Source organism: Asparagus officinalis, chromosome 8 (genome assembly GCF_001876935.1).
Source record: "Asparagus officinalis chromosome 8, Aspof.V1, whole genome shotgun sequence".
Taxonomy (NCBI): Eukaryota; Viridiplantae; Streptophyta; class Magnoliopsida; order Asparagales; family Asparagaceae; genus Asparagus; species Asparagus officinalis.
The window spans coordinates 122,795,055-122,810,030 of NC_033801.1; the positions used below are offsets into that span (position 1 = coordinate 122,795,055).

The following is a 14,976-nucleotide window of genomic DNA, read 5'->3' on the forward strand; positions in this document are numbered from 1 at the left end:
GTTTGGCAAAGGGTTAATGAAAAGGGGTTAAAGAGAATGATTAATGTACTTAGCCAATATGATAATCCGAAGGACTAAATTATTAACCCGTTAAATAAGTTTTATTTTAGCCCTTATGATCAGTTTTAGTGTTTGGGAATAATAATGATTTTGACTATTTTCTTTATAATTAGAAGGGTTAACTCTTATTCTATCTAAATAGGAGTATTAGTAAACCCCTCATTTTGAGGGGTTAACTCATTTTAACCCATCTAGAGGGGTTGGAGTATTAGTAAACCCCTCATTTTGAGGGGTTAACTCATTTTAACCCATCTAGAGGGGTTAACTTAACTCTTCTATATTTTTTATGTTTGGCAAATTATGGAGGGTTAACTCCCTTTAACCTTTATATAGATTTGTTGTGTTTGGCAGGTTAAGAAGGGATTAAGTCTTCTTAACCCCTCACACTTAACCCTTTGCCAAACGGTACCTAAAAGAACACTGATAAATCATGTTGACTCAAAATTGTAATAAGAGGAATAAATTACAAGTATATCAAATGAACTTTTCCACAACCTTTAAAATTTCATTACACCGAGACGCGAAGTATTGAGAGATACATACATCATACATAATCAATCCAATTGTACATACAATACACACAAACGTCATGTTTATGTACAAACAAGTTTCTGACTTTTCTCCCCTGAGCCTTTTCTTCAAACAATTTACCAGGTACAAATTACATTGTAACTCCTAGCTTCCCATTGATTTGTAACTATAAACTTCGTCGTCTCTGGTTTCCTCGATGTTTTTACTCATCTCATTCTTTATGTCAGCTCATCACAGGTTACATTACCCCTTTACCTATAATCAGGATGGATAAGAGTATACAGATTAGAAAGAGAAGTCATGAAGGACATTAATGACATGATTCATTTAATAATATTGTGCTTTTATACTTTCCATTAATTAATGAGGAAAAAAATGCACATATAATATTCATCCACCTCAAAACATATGCGTAAACCTCTTGTGATCAAATCTTCAAGAGTTGACGGTATCCGGTGAAGTTCACAAAGATATTGTAAGATATTCACCTCCCTAAGGACATGCACAAGGTCTTTTTCTTAATCATATACATAAAGAGGCTCTTTACGTCACAACCTATGGTCTATCTCTGAAAAGATCTCACAGGTGACCCTCATGGATGTAGATCGTATAACAACTTAAGAAAATTCCCTTTAAATAAAAAAAACTACAATCAGTATGTCATACAGCTAGCACCAGAAACCAGCACAAAATGCCACTGAGGTAGGAAGGTTGAGAGATAATCACAAACACAATCAGATAAATCACTCAATATATCACATACTACATATGAATTGAAGATCCATTTGAGATTGATAAGGCCAAAGGTTGGAAGATTGCTACGATTTTGGGTGAGAAATATGAGTCATTTGAGGGGAGAGAGGGCTCAACAACCAAATCACTTTTCTCAGTTTGAGGAATATGGTGATCTGCTAGGTCATCAAATCAAACAAGTAAACGATAAACAGTCAATCATTAATCTACAAACATCAGCGGGAGTTATTAAGAATAAGGTTTTGTGCGGGCGAAGTCAAGGAATAACTACAATTTAACAAGGAAGTGCTGATTTAATTGTTTCACAGCTATGATAGTATATATTTCCTTTTATCAGTATGGGAAAGAACTGGCAACTCCAGTAAAGATAAAACAAACTTAAATAAATCAAAATACTAACTCAATTAACAAATACTAACTCAAATACCAAAATACTAGCTGATATCAAGTAACAGACGAGACTTGCCTGAATAAGCTGAGAGCTGTGGTGCCTGCATTGTATCTAAATCCTCCTGCAAGACATGAATCCTACTCGCTTGTTTCTCTTATCCTGATGTTTTATGGATGATACCCTTTTATATTTCCATTTTCTGAATCTTGCTCGGTTTTCCAACCAACTTGAGTAATCCTTTCCATTTTTGCACTCGATGAAATCGACCAAATCTTCAACGTTAGAATTGTTCTTATGATAGGGCGTTAAACACTCAAGGAAGATCTCCCCAGTGCAGGTATTGGCTTCATCATTTAACGTAGCATGCTTCTGCACACCATCAGTTTTCAGCTCCTTTGATGCATTTGACTCGTACATTGGGTCTGCCATCTCGGTGATCTCCCCACTGCCTAACCTGCAACAGATTTTCACTCAAGACGATTAGTAAAGGGTGAATGAAAGATAACAAAAAATTGCACATTAAATGGCTATATATGTCAAGAATAATTTGTTGATCTAGTTACATATGGCTTTCTGAATTCCCAAACCAAAATGTGTTGGTTTCAGCCAGCCTGTCAGATATTTTAAGCCCCAGATGCTGGTTTGTTTTCCTAAACACTGTCATGCTGTGAGTTCTTGTTGGCTTCCCTCAGAAACTGGTTCTCTAAGATATCCTACGGCTACAAGTAATAATATAATACCACAGTATTCACTAATAACATGCACATTTCCAGCTGCATAAGGAATTCCTATACCACAATAGCATGGAATTGTATATTAGATCTTTTGAGTATATGGTCATATGTCACACATCTGTAAGTCATCACGGACAACGCAAACACAGACTTACATATAATAACCACACCAATAGGATGCTTTGCAGGTAGGAACAAAGCAAAATACAATCAACACCTATGGTCATATAAGTTTACTAGAGTGAGGAAAGAACATTGAAGAAGAACTTCAGGTTGCAGATCTTGTAGGTGAACAATTTAAATTCTATAAGAACAAAGTATATGGGTGACTACTGTAAGAAAATAATTATTGATGTTTACTATATAAACTAAAACAAAATTCAAAATAGACACATACTCAAGGTATCAAAAGCTGCTGTTTGAAGTAAAGGTTGCCAAGGGAAGCTAATAAAAAAAGCATGAGTATATAAATAATTTAATAAAGAGATGCAGGATGTACCTATTGTTCTCATGCCGCAAGTGTTTGATCTGATCCCTTACTTTTTTTAGCTTCGAAGCAATAGCTATACTTGACGATTTATGACTTGAATCCTGTATAAAGTGCACTCTTTAGTTAATATGAAGACATAAAAGGGAAAAACTGAAGTCAATGTAAGATCACAACGCAATCCTATAAAGTAATGTAGTACCTTTAAGATTTCTGCCTGAGATGTCGGGCCTTTTTTATTGCATATCAATGGCCGAAATGCATCTAAATTCCCCTCTTCCAAAATTATAAGATTCATCAATGGAATCAACATAAAAATGCAGCCCTTCCACAAAAAATCAATCTTTTTACTGAAACTATATGATAATAAGCTTGCAAGATGTAAAAACATCTTCATGCTCTCTTTACCCGCTCCAGTAGTGATTTCCACTAGAAAAGATAAAATCTTCTCAATATGGGGGTCCACTCCACAGTTTCCAAAACATCTAATAATCCTGGATATAAAATCATATTCCTTGCAGTGTAAATTTTCTTTTGAAGTGTTGTCCATGGCACCAGCGTATCCATTTTGCTTCAAAAACCATACAATCTGCAAAGCTGATGAACTCATTAACTTTAATGCTGCAGCAATATAACATATCTCTTGCTGAATCATCTCCCCACCTTCATGTGACCATTCACTTTCTCCCGGAAGTATACTTTCAACTACGCAAGTTAGAATTGTACAGGCCTCATCCCTGAACATTTCGTCAATGAAATCTTGATTTCCTTTAATATAAGAAATAGCTTTGCTTAACATGTCTACTTTACTTTCAGAGTACAGTTGGTGTAAAGGCAGGTTCCAGAAATCAATGAACATGTCAATCTGCTGCTTGAGTTTACTGTTTGTCGATGGTTGGATAAAAGAACAGAATAATTGCCCCTTGATATAAACACTTGATTCGCTCTCATCTCTTGTATTATCAAAGAAATTTGGAAAGGGCATAAAACCCAAATATAGCTTGATAGATAGTTCAAATGCCAAGATGTAAAGATTCATATCTAGCGTATCCAAATTCTTCGTATCTGCAGGAACATGAATGCCTATGCATCTAGAAGCCAAAAGAATAAGATGTGCTTGGAGCAAAACAGGTGCAGAAGAAATGACTGGGTAACCCATTAACACTAAGACAGAAGCTAACCCTATTATAGGAACATGATTATCTACATCATAAGACCAAGATAGAGACATAATGAAACTATCAAAGGTCGATTCACTTTGAACTGACAGAAGAAAATGACTTGAAACTAGCTCCATAATGGCCTGAATATCACCATAGCAGTGAGAAAGAAACAACTTCTTTGCTGTAGCAGAAGCACAAGTTGTCATGATGAAATGTTTTAACAATTCATCATGCATCAAAAGCTCATCCAAAAATACCTGAAAGAAAAATGGACAAGGTGTCATGGAATCTGAAATACACATATATGCAAGTTAATGGTGGAGATACTTGTATAGAACATACACAGATCATTAAATATAGAATTGACCAGAACCTCTTGTTTCATATTTGTCCAATAACTATAACAGGTTTTTAATGAAATGAAAATAAGACCTCAGTAGATCTCTCATAGGAGAGGTTAGGTGCCGATAACCAGGTCTTGATAAGTAAAGATATCTAAGGAATAACTGATGAAGTTTGGCAGAATATGGTACTGTTAATGGTGTGTCCCATCCTATTTTAACAATGTTCATGAAGAAGATTGAGGTAGTCATTACCCCTGAAAGGATAACCCTCGTCCTATTATTAGTGGTATAAGTGATTGGGTTCAACTGCTTCTGACCTTGCACTCTATTGATTAGTGGCGTGCAACTATAATCTAGATAGAAGAAAAAGTTTAGAAAAAAGGTGTTTCCTAAAGTACTGTACTCAGCACAATGGAAAATTGTAAGCTATAACAATGGTCCCTCTTCAAATGCAACTACGCACTGAGAGATAAACTTCGTGAAATTCCCGCTGAGGCCTTTTCTAGAGTTTATAAGGAAACCAGCGAGAGCAAGAGGGATGAAGTGAAGAACATCTTGGATGAAGTGGATGCTTGTAACCCATTTAATGTAACAGTAACTGTGGAATCTGCTATGCATGAAAAATTCGGTTCTTCAAATGGGTCTCACAAGATGAAGTATAGATCACTAGTGTTCAATCTAAAGGACAGCAAGAACCCTGATTTTAGAAGAAGGGTTCTCCTTGGGCAGGCAAGTGATGAGAGGAAACTTGCAAATAAACAGATTAAAGAGGAGGCATTATTTGAATGTGAGAGAGGACAAGCTCCTAAGGTTACTACAGATCAGTTCAAGTGTGGTAGATGTGGGCAGAGAAAATGCACTTATAATCAGTTGCAGACTCGGTCAGCTGATGAACCGATGACAACTTTTGTGACTTGTGTAAACTGCAACAACCATTGGAAGTTCTGTTAGTTTAATATAGGCAGAATTGTTTCATTCAAATTGAGTGCTTCATTTAGTATTTAGTTTAGCCCCTTTGCTAGGTCATTCCGTTGTAACATGGTTTGAGCGTTTTATCACACGGACATCTTGAACTGCGGCAACTGCCCCTAATATAATCTGTCTTTTTATCTCAAAAAAAGGTCCCTCTTCAGCAATCTAACAACAAGGATGACTATCATTTATTTCTTATTTTTTTTATATCCCACACTCAATCACCCATGCAACACTAGCAAATGTGTTGGAAATTTATCAAATAATTAAGATTATAGCATGCAGATAAATCCGAAAAATTAAACAATTAAAAATTGACAGAAATTAAAGCAATTAATTACAACATTTAATTAAATTAACAGAACAAAAAAAAATGTGATGAACAGTAAAGAAATATTTTTCTCGGTGAACAGTAACATTTTTTTTTTTTGAAATTCAAAATCAGAATACAAAACTTAAAGCAGGAAATAAGCTCAAAGATATCATCAAATGAATTCTTTCACCACAGAAAGGTATAACTCATGCAAGAAAATTCAACATAGAATAAATAATTAAATAAGCAACAAATAATTAAAGTAATTAGCAGTTTTATGAACAGCAATATAGAATTTTTTGATGAACAGTAATTTCGGACTACTTCTTAATAACTATCTTATCAATCTTCTAGATTGTTGGGAATTTATCAAATAATTAAAAATTATAGCATGAAGTAAATCCGAAATTAAAATAAACAATTGGTATGAAATTCAGGCCTGAACGGGAGCAGTCGTGTATTCACTGCCCTAGAAGATTGAGAACCCGCCTATCGCCCTGGCGCAGATGGTTCCCTCCCCCCTAGCGGTAAAAAACCCCGGAAACGGCCGGCCTCTACACTCGGGCGAGAGTACAGAGCTTCAGCTCAGATGAAGGAAGTTGCCCATAAAATAAAACTAAAATGTAGATGAAAATAATATGTAGGGGAGAGAAAAAACAAGAGAAACTTGTTGTATATTTTCCTTATCATTTTTAGCTCAACATATGGATATATAAATAGGGTTGGAAAAGACGTTACAAAACCCGTAATTAATTCTGTAACGTTCGTCATAAATTTTGTAACGTTCCCCATAATTATATATCCGTTACACATATTTTAATTGCATGTTTTAATTACAATATTTATTATAATTCATGAAGGCAAAATTGCCTTTTGTTAACAAAATATCTAACAGGTTATATAGTAAAATACCCGGATTCATATCCAAAATATTCAAATATACTGGTCAAAATGTTGCAACAATTTTTTTCCTTAATGAAATTGTGGTTAATCTTGATGATCAAGATATCTAGTCTTAGTTTTTCAAATGTAATGAACATTTAATGAACTCTCTTGTACCATATAAACTTTTTTTTAATATTATCTAATTTCTCATATCTGTTTTATATCCAATTTTATATCCACATGTATATTTGTATCGGTATTTGATTTTAGCGGATATCGATATGAACCCTTACCAAGGCATATATGTATCAGCATATTATATCTGTCTCCGTTATGGTAAGTTGATACAAATATAATAAGTATCATATAAAAGCTATATTCGAACCGTATACACCACCAATTATTATCTATTTTTAATTAAGAGTGTTTGGCAAATGAGTGGATACATAGCTCTTTTCAAAATAACCAAAAAGGGCATAGGATTAGTGGTAATTTATTAAATAAGATCTTGGATTTTTATGAAATAGAAAAGGGTATAATTGTCATTGCATGGTCAAACCTCATGGCTTATAATCAATCAAAAAATAAGCTAAAATATCCTAGCTTATCTTTTGACGGATTATAAGCCAAAACAAACAACTGGTTAAACATCTCAACGTTGTTTAACTACTCTAACTATTTGTCAAACATGCACTTAGTGCAAAAATCCAGTACACATTTTACAGATGTAAAGCTAATATTTAATTATATCTTTGTGGAAAATATTAAATTACCAAATCCAGAGTGAGATGCCAAAATAGACACCACTCTATGGTCATCACATCAACGTGAAGCTTCTACCAGTGACATCTAGAGAGCAAAGTCGAGGAAAATAACTCTTCACGACACAGAAAGAGCCAGAAACATAAACTGCAATATTATATTCTACTTAATTATTATCTGAAAATAAATATATATATATATATATATATACTCAATCAAAGATGCATAAATACTAAAATATCAACACTAAGGAGACCGTCCAAATTTAAATCGGTTGCCTACAAATGAGACCTTCCAAATTTAAATTGGTTGTCTACTAAGGAGACCTTCCAAATTTATGTTGCCATTTTCTTGTACCACCTCTTATACAAATAATAATAATAATAATAATAATAATAATTGTACATACGTGCTTTAAATTTTTCAAGTGCATTCTTGCATAAAACCTTGCAATTAATCATGTAACAAATGCAAGTTATCCAAAAAACATATGAACATTTATTGCAATATCCATCATAATGCAATAAAAGAGATGGACTTTACATTTGAAGATTTGAACAATATCCATCATAATGCAATAAAAAGAGATGAACTTTACATATGAAGCGCTCATATATTGATCATTTATCATTAGGCAATATATGATGCAAGAAGCGTAATTAAATAAATGCATATGAATTATTCTCATAATTCCGGTCCTCTTATTCCAAAAACTCCTAAAGTGAAAAGATTAAAGTTTTACCCGGGTAGTTAGCCAGGTAAGGATAGTAATAGAGGTTGATCAAAGATTAATTAAGTACCTCGTTTCTTGCAGAGCGCGTTACGCAACCCTTAAACCTTGCCTTAGACACCAACTAATCCAAGAAAACTTGAATCGGTTCACTCAATGAGTTTTTGTTCCTTAACAGTATATAGAAACTTTAAATTATTTTCTGTAATCATTTAAAATGCCTAGCAATTATACTGCAAACATATGATGGATAAGGCCAAGGAGGGGTTTACCTATTGATGTTCGAACCTCATGATTTTCATGTCTTGAGAGTAAAAACTCATCTGCTGCAGATAACTGCCACTTAAGTTACTGAACAAATTTGCATTCACTTTTACCACCTTCTGTACTAAGCTTATTAGATGCATAAATACACTGAAGTATGGAATTATTAATAGAATACACCATATTATTGATAGCTTAAAGAAATAATAGTATTAAACCATGAACAAATCCAGATATTTCAAAGCATCTATGCATCCAGAGTTTGTTCTCTTTAATTCTTGTCAAAACCATGCATATAAAATTTTTAAGAATAAAAATATACACTGCTACAAATTTATAGCATGTTTCAAATGCGTGCATATTCACTAGCACAAGGGAATAATGGTAGGTTTTAGAAACAAATTTATAGCATGTTTCAAATGCGTGCATATTCACTAGCACAAGGGAATAATGGTAGGTTTTAGAAACCAAATTTTCATAGAACAGTAATTGTATTTTTAAATTAACAATAACGTTTTTTTTAATAAATAAATGAACAGTAACATCCTTTAAAAAATGAACAGTAACGTTCATTAAAACGAATGAACAGTAACATCATTTTTTAAAGATGAACAGTAACACCATTTTTTTAAAAATAAACAGTAACGTTCATTAAAATAAATGAACGGTAAAGTTTTTTTAAAACATTAAAAATTGTTTTAAATGAACAGTAATGGTTTTTTAAATAAAATTAAAAACTGTTTTTTAATGAACAGTACAATCTTTATTTTTGGAATGAACAGTAACAGTTACAATTTTTTTTTCAAATTTTATAACATCAAATCAATAATACTAATAGATAAACAAATATATAATTAAAGCAATTACATTTTCTTTGTGTTAACAACAACTATAAAATTCCTCTTGTTTTTTTTTATTTTTTTTTTAAACAGTAACAAATTTTTTTTTTAACAAAAAGTTAATTAATAGATAAGCAATTTTCTTTCTGTTTTTTTTAATTCGGATGAACAATAACCATCTCGAATGAACAGTAACTTTAAAATAATTTCAGATTTAAATCAAAGCTATAAACTTCCCAATCTTCTAGATTGTTGGAAATTTATCAAATAATTAAGATTATAGCATGCAGATAAATCCGAAAAATTAAACAATTAAAACTGGCCTGAACGGGAGCAGTCGTGTATTCACTGTCCTAGAAGATTGAGAACCCGCCTATCGCCCTGGCGCAGATGGTTCCCTCTCCTCTAGCGGTAAAAACCCCCGGAAACGGCCGACCTCTACACTCGGGCGAGAGTACAAAGCTTCAGCTCAGATGAAGGAAGTTGCCCATAAAATAAAACTAAAATGTAGATGAAAATAATATGTAGGGGAGAGAAGAAAAACAAGAGAAACTTGTTGTATATTTTCCTTATTATTTTGAGCTCAACATATGGATATATATATATAGGGTTGGAAAAGACGTTACAAAACCCGTAATTAATTCTGTAACGTTCGTCATAAATTTTGTAACGTTCCCCATAATTATATATCCGTTACACATATTTTAATTGCATGTTTTAATTATAATATTTATTATAATTCATAAAGGCAAAATTGCCTTTTGTTAACAAAATATCTAACAAAATGGCCATGTAAAATCACTAGATTTGATCTTTACTATATACATACAGATAAAAAGGACAAAAAGAATGTTGTTTACCTATTGAATACATGGCTAGGGAATGTACTTCTAACATATGTTGCATTTATGCAATACCATCTCATGTCATACCATTTTATACTGCTATCAGTCACTGAAAGAATCAAATTTCATTACCTCACTATTGTCTTTCCTAATTATACCAGTTGTCGCCAAGTTGCCCTCTAAGATATAAAATTCACCCATTGCAATGCTTATATTGTTCTTCTAGAGATGTTCTCAATCACTATGTACTGACAACTCTTTTGCACACAAACATTACGTTAATAAGGTAGCAGTCTTGCAGAACTCAATGCACATGCAACCTGCCTAATAAATATGCTAATTCAAATCACTAGTTATGCCAAGAAATTACGCCAACAAGAACAAGTTCCCATTTATGGCATTTGCTTAGAACAAAAAGATTCTATTTTTCTTTGCCTCTATTTGCATGACATTTCCACCAGAAACATGGTTATGAAGAATGAGTGGCGTTAAATTCTCCAGAGTCACCGTGAGTATAGGAGAAGAGAAATTAGTTGATATACTTCTCAAGCGCTCATGCCAGTTAGCGCTTGGATAAGGAAGATCTAACTTTTCTATGCCTCAATTTGAAGTTTTTCAAGAAAATTATACTTGTAGAAAATTGAGTTAATTTACACTTCCCGAAGTTACCTCAAGTATAGAAGAAGAGAAACTACTCGATATACCACCTTCTGGAGTTATAGCATCAACATGACATGCAGATTCATTAGTAAACTGCAATGGTGAAAATATAGGACATAACTTCCCAAGAACCGCAACCAAAATCCGACATCTTTCCAGAACAAGCATGAGGTCAAGCTCGAGAAACCGCATGAGGATCATAGAACACCTCAACAACAGTAGAAAGTCATCTTGGGATAATTTCGAATCTGAAGTTAAACGGCCATTTTCATCTAAAGCCGCTACACGAGAGATGTTGCTCGTACCAGAGAGTAATTGTTCAGATTGTTTGTGCAGCTCCTCGAAAACCAGATTAGAGAGATCAATAATGTCAGCAAAACTAATCATGGGTTTCCCAACTCCATGTCCATCTTGGTTCAAAAACTCAAAAGGAGACACTTTTACCAAAAGATCGTGCAAATTTTTCAAAGGTGGGACCGTCGAGACCTGAAAGATTCATAGAATATCACCAACTAAAACCCTATCCAAAAATAAAACAAGAGTTGGCAAAAAAAATTCAAATTTTGAAGAAATAAGAAATTACCTTGACATTGGAGAAAGCAGAATCTCCCAGTTTCAGCTTCTTCTTCCGTCTCCCCATAATCTTCGATGCCAAGCTCGGAAAAGCCCTAATTGAAACGGGAACTGTAGACAAGAAGAAACCCTAGAAAGCTAGAATCAATCTCTTTTGCAATTCGAAAGCCAGCGACGGTGAATTCTGGCCGTCTGATAATCCAGAGAGCGGATAAAATTGGGAAATTGGATTAAAAAGCGACGAATTTGGAGTAGAAAATGAGGAGGCGAAGAAGCTACCGCTCTTTTTCGGGGGGAAAAAGGGAAATTTATTTCAAATGGGAAATGTTTTAGTTTTCCCACCAGCTTCTCACCATTTTTGTTTCGACCTCCGCGTCTAACATGTGGATTTTTTAAATAAATTCATAAAGATTAAGGATAAATTTAAGTATTAATTAGAATTTATGATACATAATCACAATGCATTAATAGCATCCCACACTCTAAATTATGGTGTAATTATATGTGTGATCACAACGTCTGCGTGTCTAGACTGTAAATGCACTTATAATCATAAAATTTTAATGACGTGTTTTTTTACTAATTCGAAGCTATAGTTTTATAAGATTAAGAAAAATGTTTTAGTTAGGATTTGATCATTATTATAATCATAGTGATAAACTTAATATATAATAAAATTTTACTATAACTTTTATTCACAATTCTAATTCTAGTCCTAATCCTGAATCCCAACCCTACACAATATCCATCAAAACTTGGAAGACAACGAAACATGCCGTCAAAACTCCATGTTTGAGGGCATTGGTAAAATTATCTAGGATTGAGAGGGCGTATATGAAAAAACACCCCGAAAAGCCCAAAATCCCTCCAAACTCCAAACCCTCAAAAAAATTAGAGGGAAAAAGAAAAGAGAGAGTCTCTCTCTCTCGATCGAGCTTTGAGCTCACTCAGCAATGGCGAGGGTTAAGCAGAAAGTTCAGCCATCCAAGAGACGCCTCGATTTAGACGGCGCTGATGCAGTTCCCACAACCGGTGCGCTCTCTCTCTCTTCCTCCCATCCCCCCCCCTCTCTCTCTAACTCACAAAACCCTAATTTCTCTCTCTAACACCTCCAACAGCTCAGCTGAACACCGCAGCGTCGAATCCTCGCTCGGCGAAATCGAGACCAGCTCCTAGGTCTAAAGGTCTGATTTTTATAAATCCCCCCTATTTATTATTATTGTTTTCGAATTGGCCCATTTATGTGGTTTTTTTTGTTAATGCAGGAGGACCGAGGGCTGGAGAGAAGAGGAAGTTTAGGTACAGGCCGGGGACGGTGGCGCTTCGAGAGATTCGGAAGTTGCAGAAGTCTGTGGATTTGCTCATACCGTCCGCCCCCTTCATCAGACTAGTATGTTGTTCACTATTATGTTTAGATGTTTATGTGAGTGTCGTGATGTTGTAGGTAAATGCGTAATTTTCTTACGGGGGTTGTGATGGTTGGTTTGTTGGTGATGATAGGTGAGAGAGGAGACGGCGTTTGCCTCTTCGACAGTTAATCGGTGGACTGCCGAGGCTTTAGTGGCCATTCAAGAGGTACCCGTGACTTGAATATGTCCTTGTACTTGCTAGTTCAAGGTTTGGTGTCGTATTGTTGCTATAAGTAGTTAGTATATGAATCATAATCTTCTGTTTGGTTATATTATAAGTCATTTCCTCTGTTAAGTTAAATTTTATCATATACTTCTGAACTGCTTCCAATCAGGTTCTTTTAGGTCTACCTCTTGTTGTCTTTGCCCCGGTAAATATAAGTTCATGTGTCAAGGATGAAAACAGAGAAGAAGCTATGATATTTACATTATGATTTCTGAATAGTTGATTATTGATAATTGAAGTTTTCTTCCTTAAATTTGTTTGGCATGAGTTGATCTTGTCAGTCAATAGCAAAGTAGCACACGATGTGCTCTAGCAATTGGCTGCATTTTTGGACTAACTAAAGAACTTGACTGACCATTCTAATGTAAGCAGACTAGGCCTATTTTGTTAGTGGTATAAACCAAGCTATATAACTGGCTAACCAAACTTGCCATTTATGGATGGAAAGCATGACTTATCATCTCTATAATAGGGTTATATATGGGTATAATGAATGTTAGAAATTCTGAATGAACTACCATATATCTATTATTACTATATTATCTTAAACTTTACATTTCACATATAGTACTAACTTAAGAAAAATGAAATGAACTTAGGGCTATGGATATCTATAAGTTTCTAAGGTTATGATGTAGGTCTAGATATCTGAACTAATCTGTGACCAGGATCAAACAACGACAATCTTCCAGTTTATATAGGCGACCATAGGTCAAGTTACATAGAAATGCCTACTTGCTTGAGCTTTAGTACACTATTCTGAAAGATGAGTGTAGAGAAGAGAGCTTATTGTTACAATTGGTTGCATAACTGATTATTGACAGCAGAAACATCCTCTAAATATTATTGAGAAGCAAGCTTAATGACCTGAGTAGTTGACGTTAGGTGGAGTCCTGTTAGTCAACAAGAAAGCAGCACTTATATGGCCAACGCAACGGGTTGCAGTTTTTGCCTTCACTTATGAAACTAACCGAGCCTTCTTTAGAAAGTAATAAAGAATCTGGCTTCATTTGCTGCCTTCTGGTTGTGATTCAGGACCTCAATTAATGGATTTGCCGCTTTTTTTTTAAAGCTTTAGAGTGTTTATGAAAAAATTGATATTGTTAGGCTTCCTTGAAGAACTCGGTTTTACTGGGGCATCTCTCTTTTTAAGTTGACTTGTCTGTATTTGGAGCTTTCACCATGGATGCCACAATTTGCATTATTTCAAAGTTTGCTGAAATTCCTACTATTAACATGTAACATGAATTTTTTTTATAGTACACATGCAACAAAATGCATCCTGTCTAATAATTGTGAAAAACATGTTCTATGATGATCTAGGATTCATTTTTCTTCTTCAGGAAGCTGTAGTTGTATGAGTCAGAAATTCTGTGAATTATTATCCTTTTGCATTTTGCTTCACTCGATTAGAATTTCGAGATATTGTGAAATTCAATTTTGTGAGTTGGGTGACTTCCTGCTATTCTGTTGAGTGACTTCCTGCTATTCTGTTTCTTCTGTCTAAAGTGATAGTATCACTATATCAGGTCAGTACAATTTTGGCGATGTCATTCATAATAAATTATGTGATTTTGCATGACTACAAGTCTACAAGTCCCTAACTGATATTAGATGCACAGTTTGAAAATGCTTACAAATAATAGAAGATAATTGCTTGGATCGTGGTTTTGTTTGACATATTTTTCTTTTTTCCCCCCATATTGTACATTACAGGTGGTGCATATAACAAGTAGGAAAGTAATTTAAATTGTAGAATTCTTTGAAATGATTCATGTACAAATTAAAGAAGTTTATGTCTAAGGAGTAAGGGCGGCCCAGTAGGTCACATGGCAAAGCTGTGTCGCTCCCTCGTGGGGGGCGTGAGTTCGATTCTCGTGTGCGCCAAAGGCACAATTAAAAAAAAAGTTTCTCTCTAAAAAGAGAACTGTTAAAATAATCAGTACAGATGCTTAGGGTGTGCCACATTTGTCTATTGTGAACAAATCACTTCGGCATTAATTAAACCAGGTAATTTGGTTTTTTTAGGGTGTTT

At 34.3% G+C, this 14,976-nt stretch overlaps 2 protein-coding genes across 2 annotated transcripts in view; one reads left to right on the forward strand and one right to left on the reverse strand.

Moving 5' to 3' along the window:
* On the reverse strand, positions 531-11,641 carry LOC109822221. The gene is made up of 6 exons (XM_020388388.1): positions 11,317-11,641; positions 10,743-11,219; positions 3,159-4,376; positions 2,969-3,060; positions 1,811-2,189; positions 531-846 (listed from the first exon to the last, which is right to left on the reverse strand). Exons 1-5 carry the CDS (start codon positions 11,371-11,373, stop codon positions 1,847-1,849), a joined length of 2,187 nt encoding a protein of 728 aa, XP_020243977.1. The 5' UTR covers positions 11,374-11,641; the 3' UTR covers positions 531-846; positions 1,811-1,846.
* Positions 12,185-14,976, forward strand: part of LOC109821137 (histone H3-like centromeric protein cnp1) — a 4,318-nt gene continuing 1,526 nt past the window's right edge. The window contains exons 1-4 of the mRNA XM_020387330.1: positions 12,185-12,338; positions 12,425-12,490; positions 12,572-12,696; positions 12,807-12,881. Of these exons, the coding sequence (XP_020242919.1) occupies positions 12,260-12,338; positions 12,425-12,490; positions 12,572-12,696; positions 12,807-12,881 (345 nt within the window). The 5' untranslated portion in view covers positions 12,185-12,259. The remainder of the gene's footprint in view (positions 12,339-12,424; positions 12,491-12,571; positions 12,697-12,806; positions 12,882-14,976) is intronic.